This window comes from Phallusia mammillata, chromosome 7, assembly GCF_965637545.1.
Source record: "Phallusia mammillata chromosome 7, kaPhaMamm4.hap1.1, whole genome shotgun sequence".
NCBI classification, from domain to species: Eukaryota; Metazoa; Chordata; class Ascidiacea; order Phlebobranchia; family Ascidiidae; genus Phallusia; species Phallusia mammillata.
This window is the reverse complement of record NC_137258.1, coordinates 17,159,610-17,186,266: the sequence shown is the minus strand read 5'-3', so window position 1 is coordinate 17,186,266 and position 26,657 is coordinate 17,159,610. Positions and strand designations below refer to the sequence as shown.

General features: G+C 36.3%; 3 protein-coding genes across 3 annotated transcripts; 1 reads left to right on the top strand and 2 right to left on the bottom strand.

Moving 5' to 3' along the window:
• Positions 1-1,329: 1,329 nt before the first annotated feature.
• LOC145238136 (uncharacterized) lies at positions 1,330-16,976 on the bottom strand. Its single transcript, XM_080101210.1, has 25 exons — positions 16,838-16,976; positions 15,798-15,942; positions 13,790-13,920; positions 13,584-13,721; positions 13,257-13,391; positions 13,128-13,184; positions 12,957-13,018; positions 12,066-12,147; positions 11,754-11,830; positions 11,605-11,692; positions 11,040-11,167; positions 10,538-10,888; positions 10,247-10,343; positions 10,009-10,176; positions 9,096-9,254; positions 8,810-8,976; positions 8,302-8,413; positions 7,885-7,996; positions 6,320-6,501; positions 5,787-5,891; positions 5,183-5,313; positions 4,760-4,877; positions 4,370-4,499; positions 2,359-2,556; positions 1,330-1,989 (listed from the first exon to the last, which is right to left on the bottom strand). Exons 1-25 carry the CDS (start codon positions 16,853-16,855, stop codon positions 1,853-1,855), a joined length of 3,228 nt encoding a protein of 1,075 aa, XP_079957336.1. The 5' UTR covers positions 16,856-16,976; the 3' UTR covers positions 1,330-1,852.
• A 462-nt stretch (positions 16,977-17,438) lies between these two features.
• Positions 17,439-19,597, top strand: LOC145238143 (mitochondrial import inner membrane translocase subunit Tim16-like). Its single transcript, XM_080101219.1, has 5 exons — positions 17,439-17,538; positions 17,624-17,708; positions 18,356-18,501; positions 19,196-19,261; positions 19,327-19,597. The coding sequence occupies exons 1-5, from the start codon at positions 17,536-17,538 to the stop codon at positions 19,420-19,422; spliced, it is 396 nt and encodes a 131-aa protein (XP_079957345.1). The 5' UTR covers positions 17,439-17,535; the 3' UTR covers positions 19,423-19,597.
• Positions 19,406-25,211, bottom strand: LOC145238138 (alpha-(1,6)-fucosyltransferase-like). Its single transcript, XM_080101212.1, has 9 exons — positions 24,914-25,211; positions 23,976-24,046; positions 23,413-23,629; positions 22,932-23,040; positions 22,234-22,474; positions 21,747-21,993; positions 21,059-21,244; positions 20,534-20,663; positions 19,406-19,930 (listed from the first exon to the last, which is right to left on the bottom strand). Exons 1-9 carry the CDS (start codon positions 25,009-25,011, stop codon positions 19,640-19,642), a joined length of 1,590 nt encoding a protein of 529 aa, XP_079957338.1. The 5' UTR covers positions 25,012-25,211; the 3' UTR covers positions 19,406-19,639.
• Positions 25,212-26,657: the final 1,446 nt, after the last annotated feature.

Here is a 26,657-nt window from a genome sequence, read left to right as displayed (position 1 = left end):
ATATGGGTGATTGATGGACAGCAATACATTTCTGTGTGTAATCATGATAATACACTGAACCTGAAGTTGGGGAATTTCTACTTTAATCCTGGTCAACAACGCATGAAGGTAAGAGTTTCTTTTGTCAGTTATAAATTCATAACTTGCTTATTATCCAGAATTTGTGGATGAATGAGTCACAAACCAAACAGGACATAAATATGCTTCTAGAACTGATGATTAAATAAAATTGGCTAAATGTGGTAAGGACAAAATAAGAAAAGCAATCTTGAAGACATGGTCAGAAACACCTAAATTTCAGGTAAATTGGCTCTTGTATTTTTTAGGAAAGAAAAATGTGCCTACATGTATAAATAAACACTTTTGCTTTTTTATTAGGCTTTACATCTGTCAGCCTTTTTGCTGTAAAAGCTTAACTCTTTCTGACAGTTGTAATTGGTCAAGAAATGTTTTAACCTAAGAATCAAATGCAGCAAGTCACAGAAAACCACAATAAATATGCGAATTCTGAAGCTGGAATATAATGTGTGATTACATTACCAACGCACTAAGAATTTGTCAAAGCCAAAATTTACAATAAAACAATCCACAACAATAAACATCAGTTGAAAAGCAGTCATCAGCTTGCTACAGATAAGATCTAATCAGAAAAGTTGTGGTTTGGCTTTAATCAACTCATCATCTGTGGCCTGCTGTTTGAAGACAGCAGACGATCATGGATGACTTGCGGTTATAGTGAAATTATTTTTATCACCTTTTTGTACACGTATGATTTTTATTCATGATGGGAAGGCTGATACAAGTCTTGTTAATCTTGCGTTGCTTTATGGCTTGTTGTGTAACTAAACACCCCATGACCACTCCAACATGGTTTAAGAGAAGTGATGTGAAATTCTTATCATTTCTATTTTACTCCACAATTCATCTTTGCATTTTTTAATGCAGTTATATCGTTTCCAAACGCCGATGTATTGTATAACTAAACTGCGCACTGCCCAACTAAATTTACAAAACGAACAGATGTTGGTGCTACCAAGATTGCGAACACCATTTCTTTTGTAAGCCGGTTCTATCACAAAAGTCATATTCTTCAGCTGGTTCTGTTACAACAATTCCATTGACAGTAACCGGTTCCCTGATCTCATAAAATTTCGTAGACGGTTCTGTTACAAAAATTCCATTGACAGTAACCGGTTCCCTGATCTCATAAAATTTCGTTAGACGGTTCTATAGAACCGGTACGAACCGGCTAAATCCCACCACTGGTTTTCGGCCACCGAACGGTGGAACATTTTTTGAATACGCCTAAAATCAAGGAGCGTTTCAACAGACGGATTGAAGCAGTTTATATCAAGGAAACAAATTTGTGGTACCTGAACAAAATGCATTTACTGTATACCCGAATTTACTGTATACCTTTGGCTACTAATTCTGTTACGACGAAAAATTGTCATTAAAAGGTCGCACGCCAAAAAAAAACGACGGACTGCGAGCAACAAGCACCAACGAAAAAGCTTCCAATGCACTTGAAAATAAGGAACAGGCACAGTTAAATAGTAATGTTCAAACACAAAACATAATGTGTATAAAACTAGTGTAGCGCCAATGGTATACAAATACTGCTGGCTTAAAACGGATTGGCATAGCGAATGTGTATCATAAAAATCCCACACAATGTAAGGTGAATACATGATTGGTCGTCTACTGCGTGTAGTAACAAATACAAAAAGTGCACTTCTGTTTAACATAGGATTAAATGCAACAATAAGCTTAGCAGTTTGGCTAGCGGTTCATCAGTGTGGCTTTAAATACTGCTTGCAGAGCATAATAGGAAGCATTAAGGCAGTTGTGATTATTTGGTCTTTTTGGCTGCTTGGCCCAATTCAACAAGACGCACCCTCTGAGCAAATGTAAGCGAACAAATCGTTTCACTGACGTTCTTGTCGACAGGTGAAACTTGTACCACCATCAACGTCTTGCTGTCTTTGCCTGTAAAGCAAAAACAAAACGTGCAAAAATGTGGCTTGAATCAAACCAAGACCCTTTGGCTTGTAGCAGTGCCAATATCGTAGAGGGGACAAACGAGCCATACATTTTTGTTTTTCATAAATCTTGGATGATTATTTTTGTGTACAAGGAGACGTAGACAGCGAGACACGTTGTACTGAATGTTTTTTACCTTTAACACCTTTTTACAAATCAAAACGGGTCGCAGACTGCTGAGCATATTTATTATTATGCTATATTGATGTGCAATTATTTTAGGAAAAAAACTCCTTGTTTGTTTTAAGTCTGACGAGCATTAATAAGGGCTTCGTGAACATAACTTGTCGCATACTAATAACTGGAAATACTCACTTAACGAATCTTGCAATAGGTACGTCAGCTTCGAATTCCGAAAAGGCACATGGGACTGTTTGTTACGCAACGCGTGGATGACGTCACCGAGCGACGACAAGCTTTTGTTGATGTTCTGCGCTTCCTTCAATCGGTCGCCCGAAGCTCCGCTCTTTGAAACCCTCTCAGATCCGGCCAGGTCAATTAAGTTCAGTTTACCTGCGTGCAAGGAAAAATTGCCAATTTGTTGTATTTAACTTCATTTGCATTTAAGCGGTTTCGGTGTTTAGCGTTGGAGTATACTTTGCCATGGGCTATGTAAGATAAGCAATGTATGCATTTAAGTCCCTGCAGCCTCCAATTTATCTGAGGTGAAACATACTGAATGAAAAGTTCGTAACTTGACCGACTAACGTGTTTTAAATCTTTTTGTGGACTGTTTCTTGTGCACATAAAGCATTTGGACATAGCGGCCCCACCACTTTATTATTAAAATCTACGGTTTAATCATTTAAAATACAGATCAACATAAACGACTCAAGTTTGGTTTACTTAGTAATAAAAGTTGACAAAATTTCCACAACGACCCGGTATTTGTCGGTGTCACAAAAGCTTAAAGGGCGGATACCTATTATTTTACAGAAATAAAAATAACAATGATTTAAACAACAACAAGACAATGTTGTCAATCAATGTAATGATTAGTAAAAGATTTGTTTGGTCAATTAATAAGATAGTCAATACTTGCAAGACATTTGGGTTGAAACTCTTAGTGCAACGCTTTACCCGCAGCATTCTTTTACTGGAACGGCGTTTACTTTTACCACAGTTTAAACTGCTCAAACAGTGATCGTCAGTTTAAGCACTGTCGGAAACGGGTCAGTTTTAATGGCATTTTTTGCGATTATTTTTAAGATGCGTCTGCATGCAAATCCGTCGACCCAATGAGTTTCCGTAATCGTATGCAACTTTGAAAAGACAAGAAAATCTCGACGTTATCAGAGGCGTTACATTGTGGTTGATGCAGTACCAAAAACGCTTGCAGTTTCGATAAAATCTAAATCATGGCCGTGATGGCCCTAATGGTATTTTGGCAGCAAACAAATAAAGGCGCTAACATGATAATTGCATACAACACGGCAGGGTCATGTATGTAAAACCAACAGGTGTTTGTATGCAGGGAAAAGAACTTAAATGGCAAATGTTGTCAATTTATTATTTTTTTGTGCCCAATTTTGTGTTTTTATTTAAATACATTGAGACTTTTTTCAGTTTTATTGGTAATGTTTAATGCAATTTAAATGTCGAAGCCCTGTAAACTATTGTATTTTTATTTATGAACGCATCAAACGGTAGTTTTAAGGTTTCCGAAATACCCAATACACAAAAGAGATTAAATCTATGAGAAGTTTACTCTAGTTCAGTGTTTCTCAACCTGGGGGTCGCCAAGCACTTTTAAGGAAGACGCAACGCAACCTCAGGAAGATTTTACACGACGGTTAGATTTAGAATAGACACAACAGCATTTGCGATTAAATATTTCTATGAATTTGGTGTTTGACTTTTCTTGACAAAAAGCACGAACTTACATCGAAAGTATTTTTTTAAGGTGTTTTGGGGGACCGTCTCAAAATTTGGACTTATGGCTATTTTTTGCAAATATGGCTATTTTTTGGTATTTAAATGAAACACTTGCGGTCTCTTAAAACTACTTAGCGGTCACCCAAACCAAACCTTAAAAAAACCCTGTACATCGACATTTGATAGTAGGTCTGTGATGGTCACATTGTGGCAGCAAAACTTCATTTATGTGTTTGTAAAAGGGCTGCAGTGTTGGAAAACCTCTAAAGGGGGTCGCAAAGTAAAGGTTGCGAACCACTGTTCTAGAAGTGAACAACCACTAACTTTAGAACATTCTCTAAATTTTTGTTAGAGTGAATTTAGGTTTTGATTACAAAATCATTTGTGTGATACCACAGAATTAACATAAGGTTCACAGCGTTTGACAAAAAAAGTGTTTACTATTTTTTACCGAATGATTCGACTCCTGTGGTTTTGTTCACTCCACTCACGGTTACCATGAGAACGGCGTGAGATCTCGAGCTGTGTTCGTTCATGTTCGTCGATGCCGTGGCCCGGTTCAATTTCCCAGTCTCAAATACCTTTAAAATCACACAGCGTGGTGAACAATTCCTGTACATTTGTGTGATGAAATTAAGAATTATTCAAATAGGTTTTAAACGTTACCATTACATTTTATTCCCATCTAAGGGGCCTCGGATTAAACATTTAAACGCAAGCTTTACTATTGGTATTTGTTTTCAATTGTTGACGTATTACTGTAAAATATTTGTCCAGACATTTAGCGGTATTGTTGCCGTTCATTCACAAAATGAAATCAACGTGCGGTGGTTCCCCTTACCTTGTTGACGTCATCGAGATTATTCACTTGCCGACTTGTCAGGCCCTGAACAAACAAACTGCCGTCGACGTTCATCTTAATGTCTAGCTTCTGTTGGCTGGCCGAAGAAAGCAGGTCCCTGTAAAACAGAGACCAAATTAAACGCCAACAAGTTAACTACAAATCGACAGTATAACTTAAAAGACAAAACACAGAATAAAACTTGTTTAATATTTGTTTCCATATTGGTCACTCAACAATAGTCCCTTGATGTTTCATTAATTAATATTAGGACGGTAAAACTTATTTATTCAATGTTGTAATATAAATTGGAAAAAAACAAAATGTCGATGTAGCTATACGCACTTCTGTGTTGTCTGGAGAAACTAAAATTAGCATCACTGAATGTGCAAGCTTTAAGACTGGCCATTGAGACTCACTTACCTTAGAGCTTCGTTATAAATTTCCACCAGGGACACAGCAATAGTATATGACCAATCGGCACTTCGATCTTCAATGATGGCAAAAAGATCGGCAAGGGCCCGTTGGTTGATTCCTGGCTTGGCCGCAGTACCCTACAAGTACACTTGACGTTTCATATCATACTAATTAAATAATGTACTCGAATTTGAATCGCAAAAAAACAGTTGGATGAAAGTATGTATTGTCGTGCAGCTATTTCTCATAACATTTACCGCAGAAAACGGACAAAATCGCTTTTTATGATTTTAGGCAATCATTTCCCCTAGGAAAGTATTTGTTTCCAATCAGTTTTTATTGGAATGCAGGGCAGGGACTTTGAAGTGGAATGATCATAAACAATAGTTTTACTAACTGACTGGCAATATTACTATTAGCTTCACAAAGTATAACGTATATCATTTACTCTAAATAATCATACAATGTAATGTTCAATGGTTCCAAATTTAATAAAGTTTCTGAACCCCTCATCACTGCACTTATTTTTGCCTTTCCATACTTCCTATCGACTGTGCATTGAGGCCCAAAGACTCGCGCTCAATACATTTTTTACTGACATTTTTCTTACCTCCATGGTGTATGTCTTTCCCGACCCGGTTTGCCCATATGCGAATATGCACACGTGGTAACCATCCATGCATGACGTCACCAACGCTTGTACCTCCTTGTAAACCTGCAGCAACAAGACAATAAATCGCATGTAAAATTTGAAACTGTATAGTCATTACATTTACTTACATAACTGGCAATTGTAATTTGCGTTATTCTACTTCCCCGTTAAATAGGGAAAACGTATATTATTAAATCATACAATTGTGGTAAAAATTCCAAATTGAGTGTTTTTTTTATAAAATACAGTTTAATTAGAACACTATACACGAATCTGTTCATAAGTTTATTGATGAAAATAACGGCCCAAATAGACGTAAAAGCGACATGCTCTATTGTACAAACGTTTCGGCAAATGCTCATGCCATCATCAGTCATATAAAAGGTCACATCAGTTACAGTTTAACTATCAATTTTAGAACTTTTCAAGCAATTCTATTAATCATAATTCGAAAAATCAGCTGTCAAAATATTTGAGACAGTATTTGTTACCTCTTCTTGCGAGGAATCGTCAGCGAAAACACGATCTAGTTCAAAAGTTTGCAAACGTCCTCTCTGGGTGTTGTTCACCGTCACAACTGCGTCATCGTTTACGTCATAGGTGAGCATCATCTTGGCACTTGGGCCATCCTCACTAATGCGAGGACGAGCACGTACAAAGACTCGTATGTTGCCTACGCAAAAAGTCATTTATTTCAAGGGGCAAAAACCGTTTCGAGACAAGAACCGGTTAAAATGATAAAAACGAATGTCCATTTGCTCTTATTATTTTGGGCCAAGACGTTGATTTAATTTTTTGCAACAAAGGTGCTTTAACCTCTGTGATACTGTAATAGTACTCACATCAACCTATGGGGCAACGGTCCACTATTTGCTGTCCCCTGCTTTTTTCCACAAAATAGAAATTATAATTTGTTTCAAAGATTTATTCTGGAGCTAATGGTTTATCACTGTTTTAATATGCCACAGTTTATTGGTAACACATATTCTGTTTTGGGTGTACACGTGGTTCAGGACGATTTTCGCATTGGCCTCTATGTTTGTATGGACCTTTCAAACCTATTGTGTGGTCAACAACATTTATAACCTATCAGGGGGCTTAGGAGGCACTGACTAAAACAGGGGTCGCCAACACGCAGCCCGCGGGCCACATGTGGCCCGCCAGGCAATTTTCCGTGGCCCGCGGAGATATCAGCAAATGAAAAAATAAATTAATATCTCGTAAAATTTAAAGGATGTGTTTGTTTTATTCACCCTTCAAGTATTTCACAATTCAAAATCATATATCACTAAGTTAAAAAGACCAAATTTAACCTTTGTGATATATTATTATTGTTGTTATGAAATAATGTAACCTTATTCTGCTCATCAAAGCGTAAAGATAAAATCCGTTGAGTTTTTTGTGTCCACTATATTTGTTTAGCTTAGGGATATGGAACTTTTAGGTTCATGAAAGCCAACCAACATTTTGTTGACACTTATGTTGGCCGCATTGACTTTTTCAGATGCCTATAGGCCAGTGGTTTTCAAACCATTTCATTTACATAACAGACGTTTCGTAATTTTCCGCGGTCCACGATGAATTCAATGCTAAAACCAATTAAACAGCTTAAGCTGCTAAAAATAATTTAAACTTCCAAATTTATTTATTTATTTTACCTAAATATTATCAATTGGTTACGCATATCAAGGATCATAAGAGCGGGTTGTGACATCACAGACAAAACTAAGATAGGGAAATATGCGCAAACAATTGCTTTCTTTGTTGATTTTTATGAAATAAAAAAGCATTGATGAACAGATTGTAAACAATGTAAAGGCATGAGCTCTTGAAGGTCAACGAAAATAACGCCGTTAGCCACTAAGGGACCATGAACTAGAACATTTTGACATACAAGACTGCATGTGGCCCGCGGCCCTCAGAAAATTTGAAAATTGGCCCGGGACAACCGTTGAGTTGGAGACCCCTGGACTAAAACGAATTGAAAAAAAACTCGATGGTTGTTGTAATTCAGTTCTGCCACTGATACTGTATTCAAGTGGATATGATAACCAACCTCTCAATTCCACCAACTCGTTGTGGTACTTCTTCCTCAGTTTCATTTCCTTTCTGTATTTTCTCACAAGATCTTTGCTGTTTTCATTCATTTCTGTGACTGCTTCAGAAATCTTAAACAAGAGCATATTAGGGGAAATTTGTTAAACATCTGCAAATTAGTGGTATTTATAACCTGGCTAAGGAAAACTAGACACAAACCTAAAAAGTGATTTGCTATAAATATTGAATTCATATTATTGTACAGGTTTTAAGAATTGCTGTAAGGTAAAACCATACTCAATATGTTACAAGACAAATTCTGGCAAGAATTCGTCAAAGAAAAGTTGTTTGGTGTGATCAAGAAAAAAAAATGATATTTCTTTTCTTCATACATAAACAGTTAGAGTGATTTTGTGGTACCTAACTGCAAAACTACCTGTTTTCCTGCAAGTTTTGCTGCTTGTTTGATCATTTCAGGAAACTTAAGAGCTTCTTTTCTCAATAATGCATTGTCATGTGACATCTGCTTCAGTGCAGTTGTGATCAATCTAAACAAAAATAAATGACCAATGAAGTGAATAAATGATTAATGGAGCAATTTGCCCACCACACAATGGAAAAGTTAGTATATAAGTTTAATAGTGACAATTGTATTTGTCAAAATGTTTGCTTAATAAATTGACCAAGTTTGATAATGATGTTGTATTTCTTGGTGTGATGACACAAGCAGATACCAGTCAAACAACAAATAATGACAGAAATGATTTAAAATTGATTTATTTCAATGAACAAAAGAGAGTACATTATACAATATTGCAGGCATCTGCAGCACGAATCACTTACATTATACAACTCAATAAATTATTTACAAAACATTATACAATTCAACTGCTTTACTTCAGCAAATACTAAGTTGAAGTGTATTTCTTTAGACTAGGGATTACCTGATTGACTTTTGGAGTGTTGCAGTTTTGTCTTTCAGTTCCTGGCTGGTGATAGCAGTGGTAGCTTTGAATTTTAATATAGCATGTTTGTGAGATTCTTTAGTGGATTCAATTGCTTTTTGGTGAGCATTTTGTTCCTCTGACAGTTTGATTTCAAGCTCTGAAAACTAGAATACAAAATTCATGTCAAATTATAAACTTAAATGAAATAAAAAAGGAAACAGTTTTAAAATTTTGTCACAATTATTTACTGAATTGGCTCAAATTGTTGTTTTTTTCAACTTGCCTTTCTTTGCATCTCCTTATTCTTCAGGTTGAGGTCATTATTCTTCCTCTTCTCTGCTTGCAGAACATGTTGCATTTTATTTACTTCCATTCTGAGTTCTCCTGATTCTTTTTCCTTCTCAGCCAAGGCACTAGTCGATTTTCCACTGAGAAGAGCCAACTAGAAACGAAAAAAATACATCCACATTTGAATTCAATTTGCTCTGTAAATTGACCTAAGCCAGTGGTTCTCAAAGTATGGGTCGCGACCCAAACATGGGTCGCGCAGGGTCAAAAAATGGGTCGCGCTATGCTGATTCAATGCTGACCAAACGAACAATTACTGCATTAAGTAAACACAAACGAATTTTCTCAATGTAGTAGTAAAGTCACCTCACTCGACCACGTTGTACATTAAACAGAACCAACTGTTACCACATAAAGACGACAATAGGCTTCCAACTTTACTTTACTGCACATGGCGATTGAAACATTTTTAGAATTGGTATTCACTTCTATCAATGATCATAGTGCTGCAAAGCCACAATGTGTGTTGTGTTATGCAGTGTTGTCGAACGAATCGATTAAGTCTGCAGCCATTTTGACATGGGCAGACTCCTATGCGGAGACGACGTGGCCTCGAAATTGCCGTCCATCTCGTTAATACATTTTTTGATGTTTGAGGCTTGGGTCGTGAGATGTTCATAAAACTCAGATTTGGGTCGCGGTCAAAAAAGTTTGAGAACCACTGACCTAAGCAGTGGATAGGTCCATGATTTTTTTTACTCTATTGCCCATTTTACATTATTTTTTAATTGGAAGTTTTTTTCCAAAAACATAGAGTAATGTACTGTACTTTTATGTGGACTAACAACTTATTTTTTCAAAATAAGCAAAAGAGGCCACTTGCACTCTCGTGTATCGCAACACCTTACCCGTCTTTCATAATTTTCCTTTTCCACATGAGCTCCATCCAACTGGTCATTTAGTTCTGCTACTTTTTTCTGCTCAGCTGTAAAATTGGATTGTGTTTCTTGCAGCTTATTGTTTGTCTCCTCAAGTTGTTTGGTGAGTTTCTGAGATTTTTCCGATAATTCTTCAATCTTCAAAACAAAGTTTTATTTGTGCAAAACGTGCTGGTCATAAACACAGTTTGTGGTAAAATTTCAATACCTGTGCGTCCCTTTCAGAAACTTTGGAGTTAAGTATAACAATTTCACTTTTCAGTCCTTTAACCTTATCATTAGACTTGCTGAGTTTTTCGTTTAACCTGCAAAAAATGTTAAAAAATAACTGTAATTTCTTGACTGGTGATATTGGACACTGAAACTCAGTTTTAGCGAAAACTTAAATACAAAAAACAAACTTTACACATAGTTTAGTCTGAAGGCTTAAAATAGATTCCTCTTTTACACATTATAAATCATAAATAATAGGTTAAAATGATGACCAAAACTCGAATACCGTTTTAAGTCCTCTTCAGACTTTTCCTCCAATCTTTTCTGTGCAGCCTCTGCATCCCTAAGCTCCTGCTTTAACTCCTCTTCATTGACTCTACAAGTCTTCTTTAAATCCTCATAATTCTCTTGTGCTTCCTTTCTCTGTCGTGCCAATGAAGACCTCGACTCCTCAAGCTCAAGCTCAATGGCAGCTATCTTTTCTTTGGATATTGTTTTATGCTTTTCCTGGCTGTTTTCCAGCTTCCTCACATTCTCCAGCAGTTCATCATTACGGCGACTTAATTTCAGGCATTCATTCTCGAAGTCTTGGAGACGTTCAACTTGACTTTCAAGTGTCATTGTTTTTCGGTTTAACCTAAATGTTAGAAAAAAAGCAATTGAAATTGAAGAAAATTACACAATTGTTTTGTTCATGATTTAACTAAGTAACAAGTTGGCTTAAATATGACATGATTTGAATTGGCAAAACTGTACATTAAGTTATGGTTTGTATTAAACTAAAATACCTTTCAATCTCATGATTAAGATTTTGATTTTCAGCTGCAAGTTTGTTCGATATTTCATTGGAAGTTGACTCCTGGTTAGAAAGTTTCGACAACATCTTAGCTTCAACAGTTTCTTTGGCAATTTTCAACTGAAAAGAAAATTAAGCAGATAAGTCATATTAACAGCAATCAACACAAAGATGTATTTGCATGTCTAAACTATTATCTTTAAATTTAGGCCACATTTTTTTTTCATTACAGGTGAGATAGGTTTAAAAGAGGGGCGAGGAACCTTCTTAGCTGATAGAGCCAATAAAGATACATATTTTAAAATGTATTTCCACAAAAGTCACTAGTTTTTTATGTGAAAAAATATAATTTTTGTAAATTAATTTTTTATTACAAATTTGGAGTGGAATATTAGTTTTAGAATTAATTAACTTGTAGTTATACTTGAAAAATCTAATACATAAAAAACTATTTATTTCTTATTGTTCTAAGAAATGCAAACTTTGATTTGTCTGAAAGCAAAACGCAGTCTTCAAAATAGCAACATTAGGATTGTGAACAATAAGTTAAACAGTACCCTTTCTTTTTCTTGTGCAAGGAGCTTGAGTTCTTCCTTTTGCTTTTTCAACATGTACGAAGATTCCTTTTCCTTTGCATGGTGAGTTCTGTGCAATCCAGTGTATATATAAAAAACAAATATGTCCCTTTACTTTACATTTCACTTACTGTTTGCTTGATCTCAACTCTTCTTGAAGTTCAAGAATATTTTGTTGCATCTTTTGATCTGAATTCTTATATCTTTCCTACATATATTAACATTTAATCACCAGCACTTTAAGATACTAAATTAACAATTTGTGCAACTTTAATTACAAATAATACAGTTTACCAAGATTTTGCATTAAAGCTGAATATTTTCTTAACTAATGATATTTTAAGATCCACTAATAAAGTGTACAAAATCTTTGACTAAATTTGATTAATGTGTGTCATAGATATGTTTATAAATATTTCTTTAAATATACAACACCTACTAACATAATCATATTTAATTTTTGTCAGTTCCTGCTCCTTGTCTTGTAACGACCGTTCCAAGTTGCGATTTTCTTCCACGTATTTTCTGCACATAAAAACAGATAAACTGAAAATGATTTATTGATTTATCCATGAAGTGTGACACAATAACTTACTGGCTATTTCCATGTGTCAATTATTAAGTTTAAACTATGAAAATTGTAATTTTTTTTTTTGGGGGGGGTATTTTTCGACAATCAGGCGACAGTCCGAAAACTGAAAATTGCCCTTTGTCGTGTCGTTATGCAACAAGACGAAACGCATTAATGGAAAACAGGGTCATCAGTAATGAAACAAAGTAGTGGAAAAAAGCAAACAGAAACAGTATAGTAAAGAATACAGTACACAAATCAAAATCGTTTACAAGCAGACAGGTAAACTTGAACAGCATTAAAAAACAACAAAAGATTCGCTATGAAAATTTGAAATTTTATTACAGTATAGTAAAGATGTGTTATTGACAAATTTCACTGGGCAACACAATTTTTGGTGTCTTAAAGGTTAAAACTGATTTTGACTAATTTTGAGGCACTGATTTCAAAAATCATTATGGTTTTTTTCAATCAGATCAATTTTTCAAGTTATTTACAAAATTAGATTTTGTGGTAATATTGTTTAAATGACTTTAAGAACATGCTGATTTGTGTCTGTTAAAGTTTTGTTACATCATACTTATCAATTACCTTATTCTCAACACGGAAACACAACACAATGCATAAAAAGGAATTTAATCTTCCTTCAGCACACAGGAATAATTATTCTCACAGAAACACAACACAATGCATAAAAAGGAATTTAATCATTCTTCAGCACACATCAAACCAAAGCATAAATCTATGAACTTGAAAAATGTACCTTTGGTTTTTGTCAAGGGTGTCTTTAAGGGCCTCTTGTTCTTTTAAAAGAGATTGCATCTCCTAATTTGAAAATATCAGAAAAACATTTATTTGGAAAAAAATAACAGATGATAAATATGAATAGTTTTCATGTTTATTTTTGTCATGTGATATAAAAAAAAATACTTACAATTGAATCATTAAGATTTTGATGTTTTGTTCCACCATCTTGCATTTGATCCTCCAACTAAATGTAAAAATGCAAAGTTTTACTAGTTGTCAAAACAGGTTTAGCATAATTATATCAATCAACTTTCACCTCATTGAGTTTATTAACATGCTCCTCCTGCATTTCAATCAACTTGTTTTGCAAATCTGCTTTTTCGTCATGCAGTTTTTCGATGCTGGACACAAGTTTTAAGCTGCTGTGGTCACCACCTTCTTCAATCAAATCCTTGAACAGAAAACATACAAATTTATAACTAAATGCAGCATACAAATTTGCAGGTAAACTTTTTTGTCACCAACGGATGTTTTGCGCCTTAATTATATAAATACCTACTTTTTTAAAATTTCATCTGGAAGTTTAGGATCACATTGGAATCATTTAACGAAATTCAATACTTACACTTTTATTCAACTATACCTGCAAGTCCAAGATTAAATTGTGTTTGTCTCTCAATGACTCTTTGTGTGCTTTCTGCATAATTTTGGTTCTGGTCCTCTTTGAAGTTTCTTCTCGTTTCAGCCTGGTTTGTAAATGCTGCAACTCTTTTTGCAAACCCTTAAAAAATACACAGCATTATTGTTGTAAAAGAGTCTTTCGGTGTACTCCACAGGTTGTAATGTTACCATGTTTGTGTGCTTTAATTCGTCCTTTTGTTTAGAACATGTGTCGAGCTCCTTCTGCAGAATACGAAATTCAATTTCGCTTGGTTGTGTTTCATCAGATTCTGAGTCTGTGTCACTTGGGGTTGAGATGTCTGCGAAAGATAAAGGTACCTTAAAACTAGAAGAGTGGCTTTCTGATATACTTCCATTTTATATATTCTATACGATATTTATCAATTTACTATACACATCATTTGATCTACACATATGATTGTTTTTGTAAACAAAAACAAATGGGTCCCCACACGCGCGTTTGTGCAGATTTACAGTAAACAAATGTTGCGGTGATTTTTAGATTCTTAAGGACAAATTTTTAGAAAGCATTAACCCAACAAAAAAAATTGTTCGTATTCTTTTTGCACTCTTATTGTCATATAATTACAAAAACATTAAAAAACGTAACAAATACTTTAATTTAATCTCTTGCTTTGACCCAGATATTGTCGTCCAAGGTCGGATTTTCAACACATTTTTTTTAGAAAGCTGTAACAGTTGTGTTACAGACACTTTAAATTAAAAAGCAATTTGCTACAAGTGTGTACATAACAAATTGTTTTTCATTTAACTTTGTTTCGCAAAACGAGTACCATTGACCTGTAGTAACCTCTCAGTGTGCACACGCCAAACGACTGTTTGACTTTTGACACCGTTTTCAATAGCACGCCGTCCTTGGTGTTCAACAATACTGTTAAGCCTAATTTATACATGAGTATTGACTCCTAAATTGATTGTCAAAAAAACGCTACGTTATGACGAAAGAAAAGTCTGAACTATGTTTGTAATACCTACTAGTTGACCTTAAGTAACCCGTGATCATGCGGCGGCCAACCTGACAACGAGCATTTAAAAAAACATTTATTTGGCAAAAAAGTCAAGTTAACTTTTTCATCTTTACTTCGATTAACAAAGTTTTGCTTGACATATACAAAACCGAAGCACGGTTATTAGGTTTAAATCACGTCATAGGTGTAAAACCTTCGCCAAAACCAAAAATGTGAGTGATAACTTAATAAAATGACATAGCATTGCTGTGCACAACAGCTGATTTCTAATCACTGAAACGACGTCTCGTAAAACGTCTGTCCGACGTCAAGCTGAGCCCTCCCGCTATCGTAAACCAGTGAGTTACTTTCTTGGTACTTCTGCCTACAGTGTCTTTCTTGACCAAACGAGCGTTAGACACATTTACGTTTCGGGGGCCTGTGGGTGAACCGCTGGGTCATTCGGGGTCAAACTTCTAGAGAATCAAGTTCAGATTGATAACTAAGATATGTCCAAATTTGAATAAATTTGAAGCACTTTTTCTTTACCAAACCAGCGTTACAAACCAGCGTTAAAAAATGTACGTTTAGGGGGCCTGTGGGTGAACCGCTGGGTCAATCGGGGTCAAACTTCAGGTGGACCAAGTTTGGATTAATATCTAACATGTGTCCAAATTTCAATAAATTTAAAGCACTTTTTCTTGACCAAACAAGCGTTACAAACCAGCGTTAAAAATTTTACATTCGGGGGCCTGTGGGTGAACCGCTGGGTAATTTGGGGTCAAACTTCAGGTGGACCAAGTTTGGATTAATATCTAACATATGTCCAAATTTCAATAAATTTCAAGCACTTTTTCTTGACCAAACGGGTCTCACAAGCCAGCGTTAGACAGAAAAAAGAAAAAAGAAAAAAAGAAAAAAAGAAAAAAAGAAAAAAAGAAAAAAAGAAAAAAAAAATACGGACAAAAACAATATGTGTCCCCTTCAGGGAAGGGGACCCATAAATATGTGTGATTTACCTTGCAGTTTGCTACTATTCCACAACAATGTGAACATTTTGTTTTTGGTTTTCATAATTAAATAACTTGTTGGAAACACTTTGGATGAGTAACACACCATAAAGCTTAAAGGATAATTTTTTTCATATTTGCAATTTTTGTTTGAAATTTTCTAATTTGTAAATTACCACATTAAATTTTGTAAATTACCAGCCAAAGTGTCATCATCATCAAGACCAAGATCTCTCATTAAAATTTCACTTTTTAGGGGAGATGGCTTGGGACGTTGTGGAGAAAACAGAGATCTTTGAGGGGAAAATTGACTTCCCTCTCGCAGTGGTTTGGGTGTTTTAAACTGCAACATAAAAAAAAACATAATCTATCTCACTGTCTTATGTTGTGCCAAAAAACATTGTTCATATTTAGTAAATTAGCTAAAACTTTCTTAAAACATGGTCAAGGAATGGCTTTTCCGCATTTTACCCCCAACAAACTAAAGCGGTGAGACCATATAGGTTAAAACATGGTGCACTGTCTGCAGCTTACTTATTATTTATTGGCTTGATGTTTTCATTTCATCTCTTAAAAGATATCCAATATTTTAGATGGGAAATAAGGGCTCCTCTAAAATACGCAATCTACGCAATCTACGCAATCTGTACGCAATCTACTTATAAAACGTATGCAACTTTTAAAAATGTTGACGGTTAGGGCTTTTAGGGTCTGGGTGAGGGTTTGTAATAAAAATAACACTATAATTTAGTTTTAGATGTCCAGTTTGGGCTTAATATGTGTTGGTACTAAAAAGAGTGGTACTAAACACTGTATGGTACCGCATGTTAACACTTGTGAGAAAATTAGACCTGAAAGGCATCTGAAATTAAATTATAAAGTTATTTGTATCACAAACCCTCATCCTGACCCTAATAGCCCTAACCGTCAAGATCTTAGTTAATTTATTTTAGTAGATTGCGTATAGTTTGCGTAGATTGCGTAGATTGCGTAGATTGCGTAGATTGCGTAGATTGCGTAGATTGCGTATTTTAGAGTAGCCCGGGAAATAATCCTACAATACATTTTAACTTTTTTTGTGAGGAATTATTAAAGAACAGTAAACTTTTGCAAGAGTTAACTGTTTATCTGTACCAACATTACAACCAAATTTGTATCTGACAATGACATGGTTTGTTCAATTTTCTAATCATTTAAAGTTGAATTAAAGCATATTTATACACCACAAAAAGGCTTACCACAGGAAACGATGACATGTTGCAAAATGGGATAATCTTTGAAGGCCAGAGTTGGATACACCTACCATTCACAAAACCAATGTGCCATGTCAGTTGTCACCAGTGCACTGTTCACAAAATTTGTTTTCATTGGCGATGAGGCATGTTATCTAAATTAACGTAACTCTTAGACGTTCCATTATCAACAAACGTAGGTTTTATAATAAAACATGTTGCAATCTAGGTGATTTTATACAACATTTAGAAAATGGAATGTTATCGTGGACAAATGTGTACGGTCAAAACAATATTAAACGAATTCTATTGCATAAATACGATTTAGTGAATACGGTTATTGTACCAGAAGGTGTTTGGTCAAAGCATATATAACATAAAATTATCCAATAAGTGGAACTTACTTATTGCATTGTAACTTTAGCTTTTGTGCACCTTTTAATGCTTTTTACTAATGTTAAAATTGGATTTGTTTTAAAAATAAATATTCAACGTTTTTATAAACAAAGCTATGCAACAAGACATGAATAAACCAAAACTTGATGTTATTTTTGTAATCCTAATATCCTATGAGAGGACCGATTTTGTCAAACAATGCATGTTCTGTGTTTTGATATTTCAAGTTAGTTGCATAATCATAAGCAGTTTAGTTTCTCACGTTTGGGGATTCAGGTAGCCAGTTAGTGCTATTTTACAACGCAACAATGGTAAGTTGACAAAAATTTTCATACGCTCAGTTTTCCGACAGTTAGCCTTTTAAGCATTTTTTTTTTAATAAACATTTTGTTACAGGCGAATAATCTGGTGAAGGTGATAATGGCTGGAATGCAGGTCGTCGGTCGGGCATTTACTCGGGCGGTACGCAAAGAATTTAACGGTGCGTTATCTTTTTTGTGTTACATAAAGCTTTTATTAATTGCAACAATTAGTTTACTCTAGTCTGCAGAGTATGGCAGCTGCAAAATTTTTTGCACGCCAATTTTTGGGGTTTGCACGCGTAAATTTTGCACCAAAGGCGTCTAATTGGGCAGTGTTGACCTCTTTTACTTGATTTGCGCCTGCTGAAATTGGTCTTGCACGTGAACTTACGGGTCGTGCAGGCGGGACATATAGGTCCTGCACGCGCGAGATCTTGTCGGGAAACTTCAGGATAGTGGGGTACTGAATACCACATGATACTGCAGGGTATTCCACTTAGAATACTGCATGGTGTCTGAAATGTGAGAATACGAGCTCCAACAAGGCTAAATTTCATTTCCAGATTCTAGTATTGTTTTAATTGCAAACCCTCACCCAACCCGCATAGCTCTAACCGCCAGCACCTTCAACAGTGTACAAAATTATAATTTTCATGAAAGCGTATTCAAGTCCTTAGTCCTTTACAACTTCCTGGCCTGTGATAACATGTGGTATCATACGGTATTTAGTACCACTGGTAAACTTAGGTTTATGTCCTCCATATAAAAATTAACTTGAATACTGTGTATAGGGCAAAAATCTAGTAGTCTTTTTGTTTAATCTCAGCAAGCAAACAGGCAGCTGAGAGGGCAGGAGGGGGAGCTCAGGGAGCAAAGTCTGCATCATCATCCAGTCTGTTTGGAATGACTTTGGACGAAGCAAAACAAATTTTAAATGTATCGGACCCAGCAAATGCTGAGCAAGTTTTAAAGGTAGCTAAACATAAGCTTGTGGCGTTCTTCTTAAAATTCTATGCTTGTGTTGATGATTTGGGTAACTGTAAAACATTTTTTTTTATTCTGTATAGCCCCTAAACACCCGGGTGGCCACTTTGAAAATCATTGCTGCGCCAAACAGTTGGCTGGTAAAAAAATTTTAGTGGACATATGCAGTTTCGTGATGTTTATCCCTTGCACCCTATTTTTCATCACATAAATCATTGTGCCTACAATTTAACCATCACCATATGTCATTCTTCTCTTGATGGCTAACTTTAATGTGTGTATGACTATGTGCTATGGATTGGTGCAGCAGCTTTAATCAGATGGTTCATGTTAAGCTTTGACTCAGAGAATATGTTGTGTGTGTTCACCTAATTTGATGGTAATGAACGCTATGAAATTAGACCAAATGTAAAATAACAATATTCATAATAGAGTGGACTGTATTATCATGTGGTCTTCAGAAACTACTGCACCTAAGTATATAAAACTCAAATCATAAACAAGCAATCATTGTAGAACAAGGCATATCTATCTTAGTACAAGGCATATGCTATCTTAGAACAAGGGATAAGCTTTCTTTGCCTTGGCACAATTCGTTCCATCATGTGTTGCACTGCTATGACTTGATTTTGTGGAATGATACCAATAGGTTTAAAACAAACATGAACAACTTGTTTTACAGAACTATGAACACCTGATGAAGGCAAATGAAAAGTCAACAGGTGGATCGTTTTATTTGCAATCCAAGGTAAAAAAATCAACAGATAAGTGCAATAACTTGTGTACAGTTCTTTAATTTCAAACACTTTTCAGGTATATCGTGCGAAGGAACGAATAGATTCTGAAATGGGCAGTGACGCAAGTTCAAATAGTGCAAATGAAGCTAAAAAGGAATCCATCGAGACGTGACGAAAATTTGTGTGGATGTTATTCAAAAATTCAAGCTTGCTCAGCCCCAAGTGGAAAATTTTTCTTTGGTTTTTTATTTTAGTCCGTATGTTTCATTTTCTGCGCCTTTCTATGCGATGATTTTGTGGACAATACAATTTACTGTTTGCCTTGCAATACAGAAAAGCTTATTGCACGTAGAAATTTGATGGCTTATTCTCCATAGTGCAAGGAAACATCACGTTTTTGTGTTTAATGTGTTCAATACAACGCTTGCTTTATACGAAGGAAACAGCCCAACCTGACCTGTTCTTGAATTTTTACCCAAAGAATACCCGTCCCAGTGGTTCCCTTTCAAACCAATCAAGTCGCCGACTTTCATTTCCAGCTCGTTGGCGCCGCCCTTGTGGTCTCTTTCGGCTCTGACGTAACGCCCTGCCGAGAAATAGTAAACATCGTCCAGAGAGTGGAAGCGTCTGAAGGCGTCTGGCCGCTCTGTTACCATTAACTCGTGAACAACCCGACATACCTAAAATATGAGAAAAATAAATAAATGTTGTTTTAGTTGTGGGCTATTCCGTAGATTTATTGCATACGTTTTTCTTGTACTGCCTAATGCGGGTTTGCTCCTCCCGTTTTATAGAGAAAGTGTGGTTGAAACATTTTTTTCAAATTTACATATGGTATTAAGGGGTATCTGGGTTTATGGCCGCTGATTATGTATTGAGTAAACCACAGGCCTGACCAATTTTTATACACAGGAAGTTCGGTTGGCTTTTTTGGAGGGTTCGGTTCCGGTTAAAAAAAAATATATATATTAAAAAAAAAAAACATCGATCATCAACACGGTCTAACTCTAATCAAACTCTAACACAACTTTGACCGTGCACTGCGCGAAACCTTTAAATTTGTTTACTAACACGCTTCTTAGCTATCATGTCACGTACTATTCCGAGCGCTGTTTCGAAAACAAAATCACAAAAAATAGGGTTTCGGCTCAAATCGGTTCTCGGGTTTAGTTCCGGTTCCTTACAGGTTTTACGTCTTAGGTACAAGACTGACTATGCACATACAACAAAGCAGTCAAAACAGAACGGGAAAAACAGTTAAGTTTTCGAACTTTAACACTTACGTTGGATGAAAATGTACAAACGACGTAATCACATCGGGATAAAATCAAAATATCTGTTAAAATTCCAATCAAGCCCGCTTCGTTTCGAGTGCTGATAGAGGTTCCTTCAAAGACTCTGTATTCTGGGTATCTGTACAAAACAAAAGTAAATCGAAATTCAGAACATTTTACACGGCCAGGCACATAATTCTAATGACAATTTCTAAATGAACCAATATTTTGATGATGAGATCCAAAAGTGTTTCTCAACCATTTTATGTTTTAAACGTTTTTGCTTTAAATACACATTTGCAGTCTCCATGAAAAGTAAAATGCGGAAGACAGCACTTATAGGAAGTTTCGTAGGTTATTGTTGCAAGTTTCTTGATAACGCGGTCGAGGCTCCAGCAAACCTTTCTTGTTCTTTAATGATCAAAACATGTAAACGAGGGCGAAAGATTAGCCTGGTTTTAATGTGCCTAGTTTTTTTTTTTTTTAAAAAAAAAAACGGAACACACACAGCGAGATTATAATTTAAGCTCTTACGTGTTTCTTGCCTCTTGGGCCACGCCTAAGTCGTCGCTTGCGATGAACATAGGTCGTTGCGTCTTCGCATTATCATTTTTCATCATACTTTGTACGTCGAACCAGGCCTCAGCATGGAACATGTATTCCTTCAACGAGTGGAACGAAGCTTCAGCCGCTAACTTGTCGGTACGTCGGATGTGTAAACTGTTTTGGAAGAACAGATTGGTTGCAGGATAAACGTTGACAGAGAAAAACAGTATTTTACGTCCGCCGAAAAATGTAGTTTGAAACCCGGAAGACAGAAAACTCTATTGTTACCTCTTTCACTAATCACCATTAGTAATACTTTTCTGTTTTTGAAAATTTACGGCGATAAGTCAAATTGTAGCCTAGCAGGGATTTTATACTTTTAGACAATTAACTGAACACCCTTCTTAACATTTTTTTTTTAAGTTTAAATTTTCGGTAGACTTTATTCAGCAGATAATTCTGGAGTTCCTATCAGCAAAATATGCTTTCCATTTGCTTTGTACTTGGATGATGAAGGGACAGGGTACATATCACCATTTGTTTCAGAGGAGTTATTGTTTGCAACAAAAGTGAATGGGGTGAAAAAAGAATGGCCGACATGCTGCGTGAACTTATTCTGTTTCCGTCTACCTAGTAAAACTTAAAAAAAAAACTTTCAAGAAATTGTTTTACTCACCCAACAATGGGTTGCGAAAAATCGACGCGTGACATTGATGATGTAACTTGTTCTAGAATGTCATTGCGCATGCGCACTGCGTAACGGACGTAGCAACCCGTCCACCAGACATCAGCTTCTTCATACAATTTTTCCGCTTCAGTCACTAGATCGGCTGGAATGCTTGGAGGTGCGGATGGACCAGGAAAAGCGTAGACATCGTTGTGAGTGAATCTTATTACCTTGCTGTTGCTCTTTAGTGACGATGCTGGTAAAATATGAAAAATAAAATTAGAAAAAGTGAGAATTTGCCAAGGGACGGGATTGAGAAGAGTTCATTTCTCTTAGTAAAGCAAAATATGAGACAGTAAAACTTTTTTTGCCAATCAATTTTTAAAATTTGCATTCTGCTTATAATATGAGTGCTACACTACTATACCCACTGATTTAAAAGCTCGAGCTCAAACAAAATCAGTTCGAAATTTGAAATGCTAAATTGGAAACTTACGCGACCAAGTTTCGGCGTCGCCAAAGTTTACTGGGCCGTCGCAAGATTCGCTCAAAGGCAGGAATACGTGGTCGTATTGAGTCTTGTAGTTAGGAATATACCTCGAGCCGGCGTTTCCGATTCTTGCCACTCTGCCAAGCCCGTGTGCGGCGAGCAGACACTCTACCACGTGGTGCAGCACAGAGCCGAACCCGCTAGGGGGCAGCACGCAATAAAGAAAGCGGTCGCACGACGGTGGATTCTGGAACAGAAAATAAATGATTTCAATCACACAAATTAACTGTTTTGGGGTATTGCGGTTAAACATAACTTTACGGTGGGGGGATTTGGCCTTTCATTTTAGGGCAAAGGGTGGGTAGAATAAAAAAGATTCAAAACCATCGGGTTAAAAATAAATACAGTTTGCTTTTGAACTTTGATTGCAGAAATGCTGCAAAATAGTTTTTTAGAGCATCCTTCAGTGCAAACCCATTTTACGAAAAAAATACATACAAAATGTTTGGCAAACACCAGACAATACACAATCTTCTGCTGCAACATAGCCTCGTGGTAATTTTGTATGGTACGTTAGACCCGAAAGGATAGTATATCGAATTGCCACCTACTTCCCATTCAATGGCAACGTAGCGTAAAAGGTTTGTCATTTTGCGCCACAACAATAACAGGCGAGGTACTGATAATTGACGAGTCTTTTGTACCTGTAGTGCTTTTATTCTCTGCAATGCTCTTTCAGTTAATATCCTGGAAGCATTTTTCTTGAATGAAGTTGACTGAGCCCAAAGTGATTCCACATCGGCAACCGCAGACCTGAAAATAATGAAACTGCTTAATTAGCTTGCACAAAAAAACACGGTCTGTTTCTGCAATAATGTCTAAAAATACTGTGCAAACCATGCGATGTATCTATGTCACAGGATAACATAAAGGGTTGGTGCAATGTTGTTAAACTTTGAAATTGAGGCCTTGTCCAAAACTTGGCTATGTTTTCTTCATTATTATTATTTTTTTATTGGTATTACATTCTTTGGCAGCTGGCTTAAAACACACCTGTACAGTTTGGTTTAGCTTGTAGGAATTTGTCATTTTTTCAGGTTATTTGCTGGGCGTGTGCAAATAAGGCTTGAAAAATACCGGAGTAAATTGTTCATACAGAGTCTGTTGTCACTAAGAAATGGTTACCTTTTTTGCTCACGAAAACGCTTGATGGTTTCGTCAAACTCTTCGCTTGAAGACGAACGTTTGAGTTTCTCCAATTGCGAATCGACAAACCAACCGATTTCGTCAATATCCCGATGAAAAACTCTCAATGTTTTTTCTAGTTGTTCGTCCCACAGACTCTGTGGCTTGACAGCATTCAACTCTCTCGTTAAATTTTCCTGCTGTCGCTTAACAAGCCCTGCAAAACGAAAAAAACATTCTTGCAACAGAGCCTTAGCTAAAACATAGATATTGGTGAAAAACATATATGGGTGCAATCTCTACATTTAGGATACGGTTAAATAACCTAATTGTACCATGGTAAATAATCCCAGTCACAGTACTTACGATATAGTGTTGCATAGGATTTAATACAGTTAATATCAAATATTGCGATAAACTCTAGTTACACACAGTCTGCAAAATGCAGATTTAACCGTTTATGTGGATAAGCCGACCAACGTTTAGCAAACGAATTTTTAAGGTTGTTTAAGATGTTTTGGACGTCAAATAGCTTTGCGATTCAGATAAAAGTAGTGTTTTACCATTTTTTGTCACAGGTGGCGGGACTGCAAAAATGATTTGTTCCACGTCTTTGTCTTTTTTGCCTTCTACACTGAAACAAAACAGGTTTGTGTATAACAGTTAATGTGTAAAAAAGGTTTCTTGTGTGTTAAGAATATGAAAGCAGTCTAAACATACCATCTAATGTTTGCATATGCGGTATATAAACGGCATTTACCACTTTCCTTTACTCAAATTTCTACCATTGTATGCAAAGTAATTTCCCACGCCGATTGTAAAGAATAAATGGTTGACGTCCTGTTTTTCAGTTATAAGAACAGATCCTTACACGAAAGGCGAGCGACAACCTGCCTTAAAGTACAGACTGGTTGAAAAGCTCGGTCTTTTTATTAACGCCCACTATCGCCTGATTTTTTGCACATACTTTTACTGTTGGTTTGGACTGACTGAGACTTTAGGAGGTTTTTCGCAGCGTTTGCGGCCTGTCGCTCTGTCAGCACGTTTTGATACTTCACGGGTCACGTTTTTTTGTGGTGTTTTCAATACTGTTTTCATTGGAGTAATGGTGAAACATACGGATATAACTAAAATATTCCATACCCGGTGCTAGAATATATTTGAAAAGCTTGTTACAAGTATTTGTGGGTTCATACAAAACGATCAGTAACTGTCATGATGATGCATGAGTATAATGAATTGTGTAATATCCTGCAATAATTACTCAGCAGTCAGCACTATACCGAAAGCGGGTGTCAACTGGAAATTCACCACGTTGGCCTTGAAACCTTGTAATGTTTAATTGGCATATCCGACCGAATTATTTGAATAATAATCCCTGTAAATTATTTTATCTGTCTCCTATGACATTACATCATGCTTTGAATCCAACTACTAATCTCGTTTTGGACGTTATCCTTCCGTTACATTAATTTTATGAAAGCATTTAAACAAGACTTACATTTCTCTTGGATTTTTTAGAAACATCAGCAAAGCGATGTGATACGACACGACCAAACATCCAATCAGCAGCACACGAAAGCGATATATGCCAGCCATTTCTTACTCTTACTTAACTTAAAAGGCGTTCATCTGCAATGCAGTATATTTGATTCGCCAATTAGTCTATACATACCGTGTTAAAAGAGGCCTTACACTCTGCAACATAGTAGAAACAGTAGTAATGGATGGGCAACTGTAGACGCCGTCTATATATACCTGTTTCATTTCTGACTACTTTGGTGGAAAACACCGATATGTTTCTGTTATGTATCTGTTTTCACCTTTTTGTTTAAAATACGTCGCTTTTGTGTTCGTAAACAATTCAGTTTCCAATATGGGCTGCCTACTTGCCTAACGAACATTCAGACTGTCGCACATGCAAAGTTGACCACCCACACAACCTTAGCTCTGTCTGTAACTATGTTCGGAAGACAATAGAGCTAAACCAGGTTAACTTGAGTCGAAGCTATCGACTTCTTAAGTTTCTCCTGTGAACACTTTGAAAAGGAAAGCTAAGTAGAATGTTACACGCCTTTTTGTTGACCAGCCCACATCAAGTGTAAAATTCTCAACCAATCTTCCATTGCTGGACCTGAAAGGGATTGTCACCCTGAAACACGACGCTCTTTTCGTGCCATGACGCTACTTCCTTAGGCATGTTTGTGTGGTACAACGAAAACAGTAACAAAATCAGTGATTTCAAGCTTGCCTTATGTTACGCGTCGGTTATAACGCGAAAAAATGCGTTTTTTATCCTGCTTATGCCAAGAATTTTTTATAGAGTTCGGAAGCAAAATTTAACCCATATATCCTAGGACAGGGGTGGCCAACCGGTCAAAGCCTAAGAGCCAATTTTTTTACTGTGTTACCACAAAGAGCCGCATTATACACATGGGCACACATGTTCATTTCCTTACACACAGAGACCTGAGCTTAGCTAGATTTATTCTAAAACGCACACCAACATAATAGTGACTTGTAAGTTCATCATAACCCGAAAAACAATGGATTGTTATTTATTTTGGAACACGTTGCAATATTGCTGTTGCTTTGTGTCTCATTCGCATTGTACGCAACAATGAGCAATCATTCATTGTTCAACAATTGAATATTTGTCATCATAATCAAGCCATTTGCCACATAAGGTTGCAGTTTCAAGGCAAGCAAAATTGTCATAGCTTTACTTCAAATTTAACGATTTCCGTACCAGATCGCCTCAAACTAACCAAGATATCCGCAGTGGCCCCAAACTTACAACCTAAGAGCCGCATGCGGCTCGCGAGCCGCGGGTTGGCCACCCCTGTCCTAGGAGTAGGACTACACTATAGGTTTGCAAGAAAGTTGGACATCTTGATTACAGTAAATCTTGGTCTATGACTGAGCTCTATGGAAAAGAGGAACATGTTTGGCCGCCTATTTGCATTTACTCATCATTTCAAGCAAAGTTCATTAGTTTAAACTTTAAGCAGTTCTAATTTTCTCATTGGCAAGTTTCAGTTGGCAAGAAATACCAAAGTACTAGGTCCCTGGTAAGCTTGCAGTCTGCACCACGCCACGCTACAGTTGACTTATCACGACATGTTTAGTTTTTAGTCATGTCCTTGGCAACAAACCAGGAAATAGTCATATTTTTAACGACAAAGTTATCATTGTCACATTGGTCATAATTTAGTAGAATTGTTGCGGCACATGCAATTCTGCAG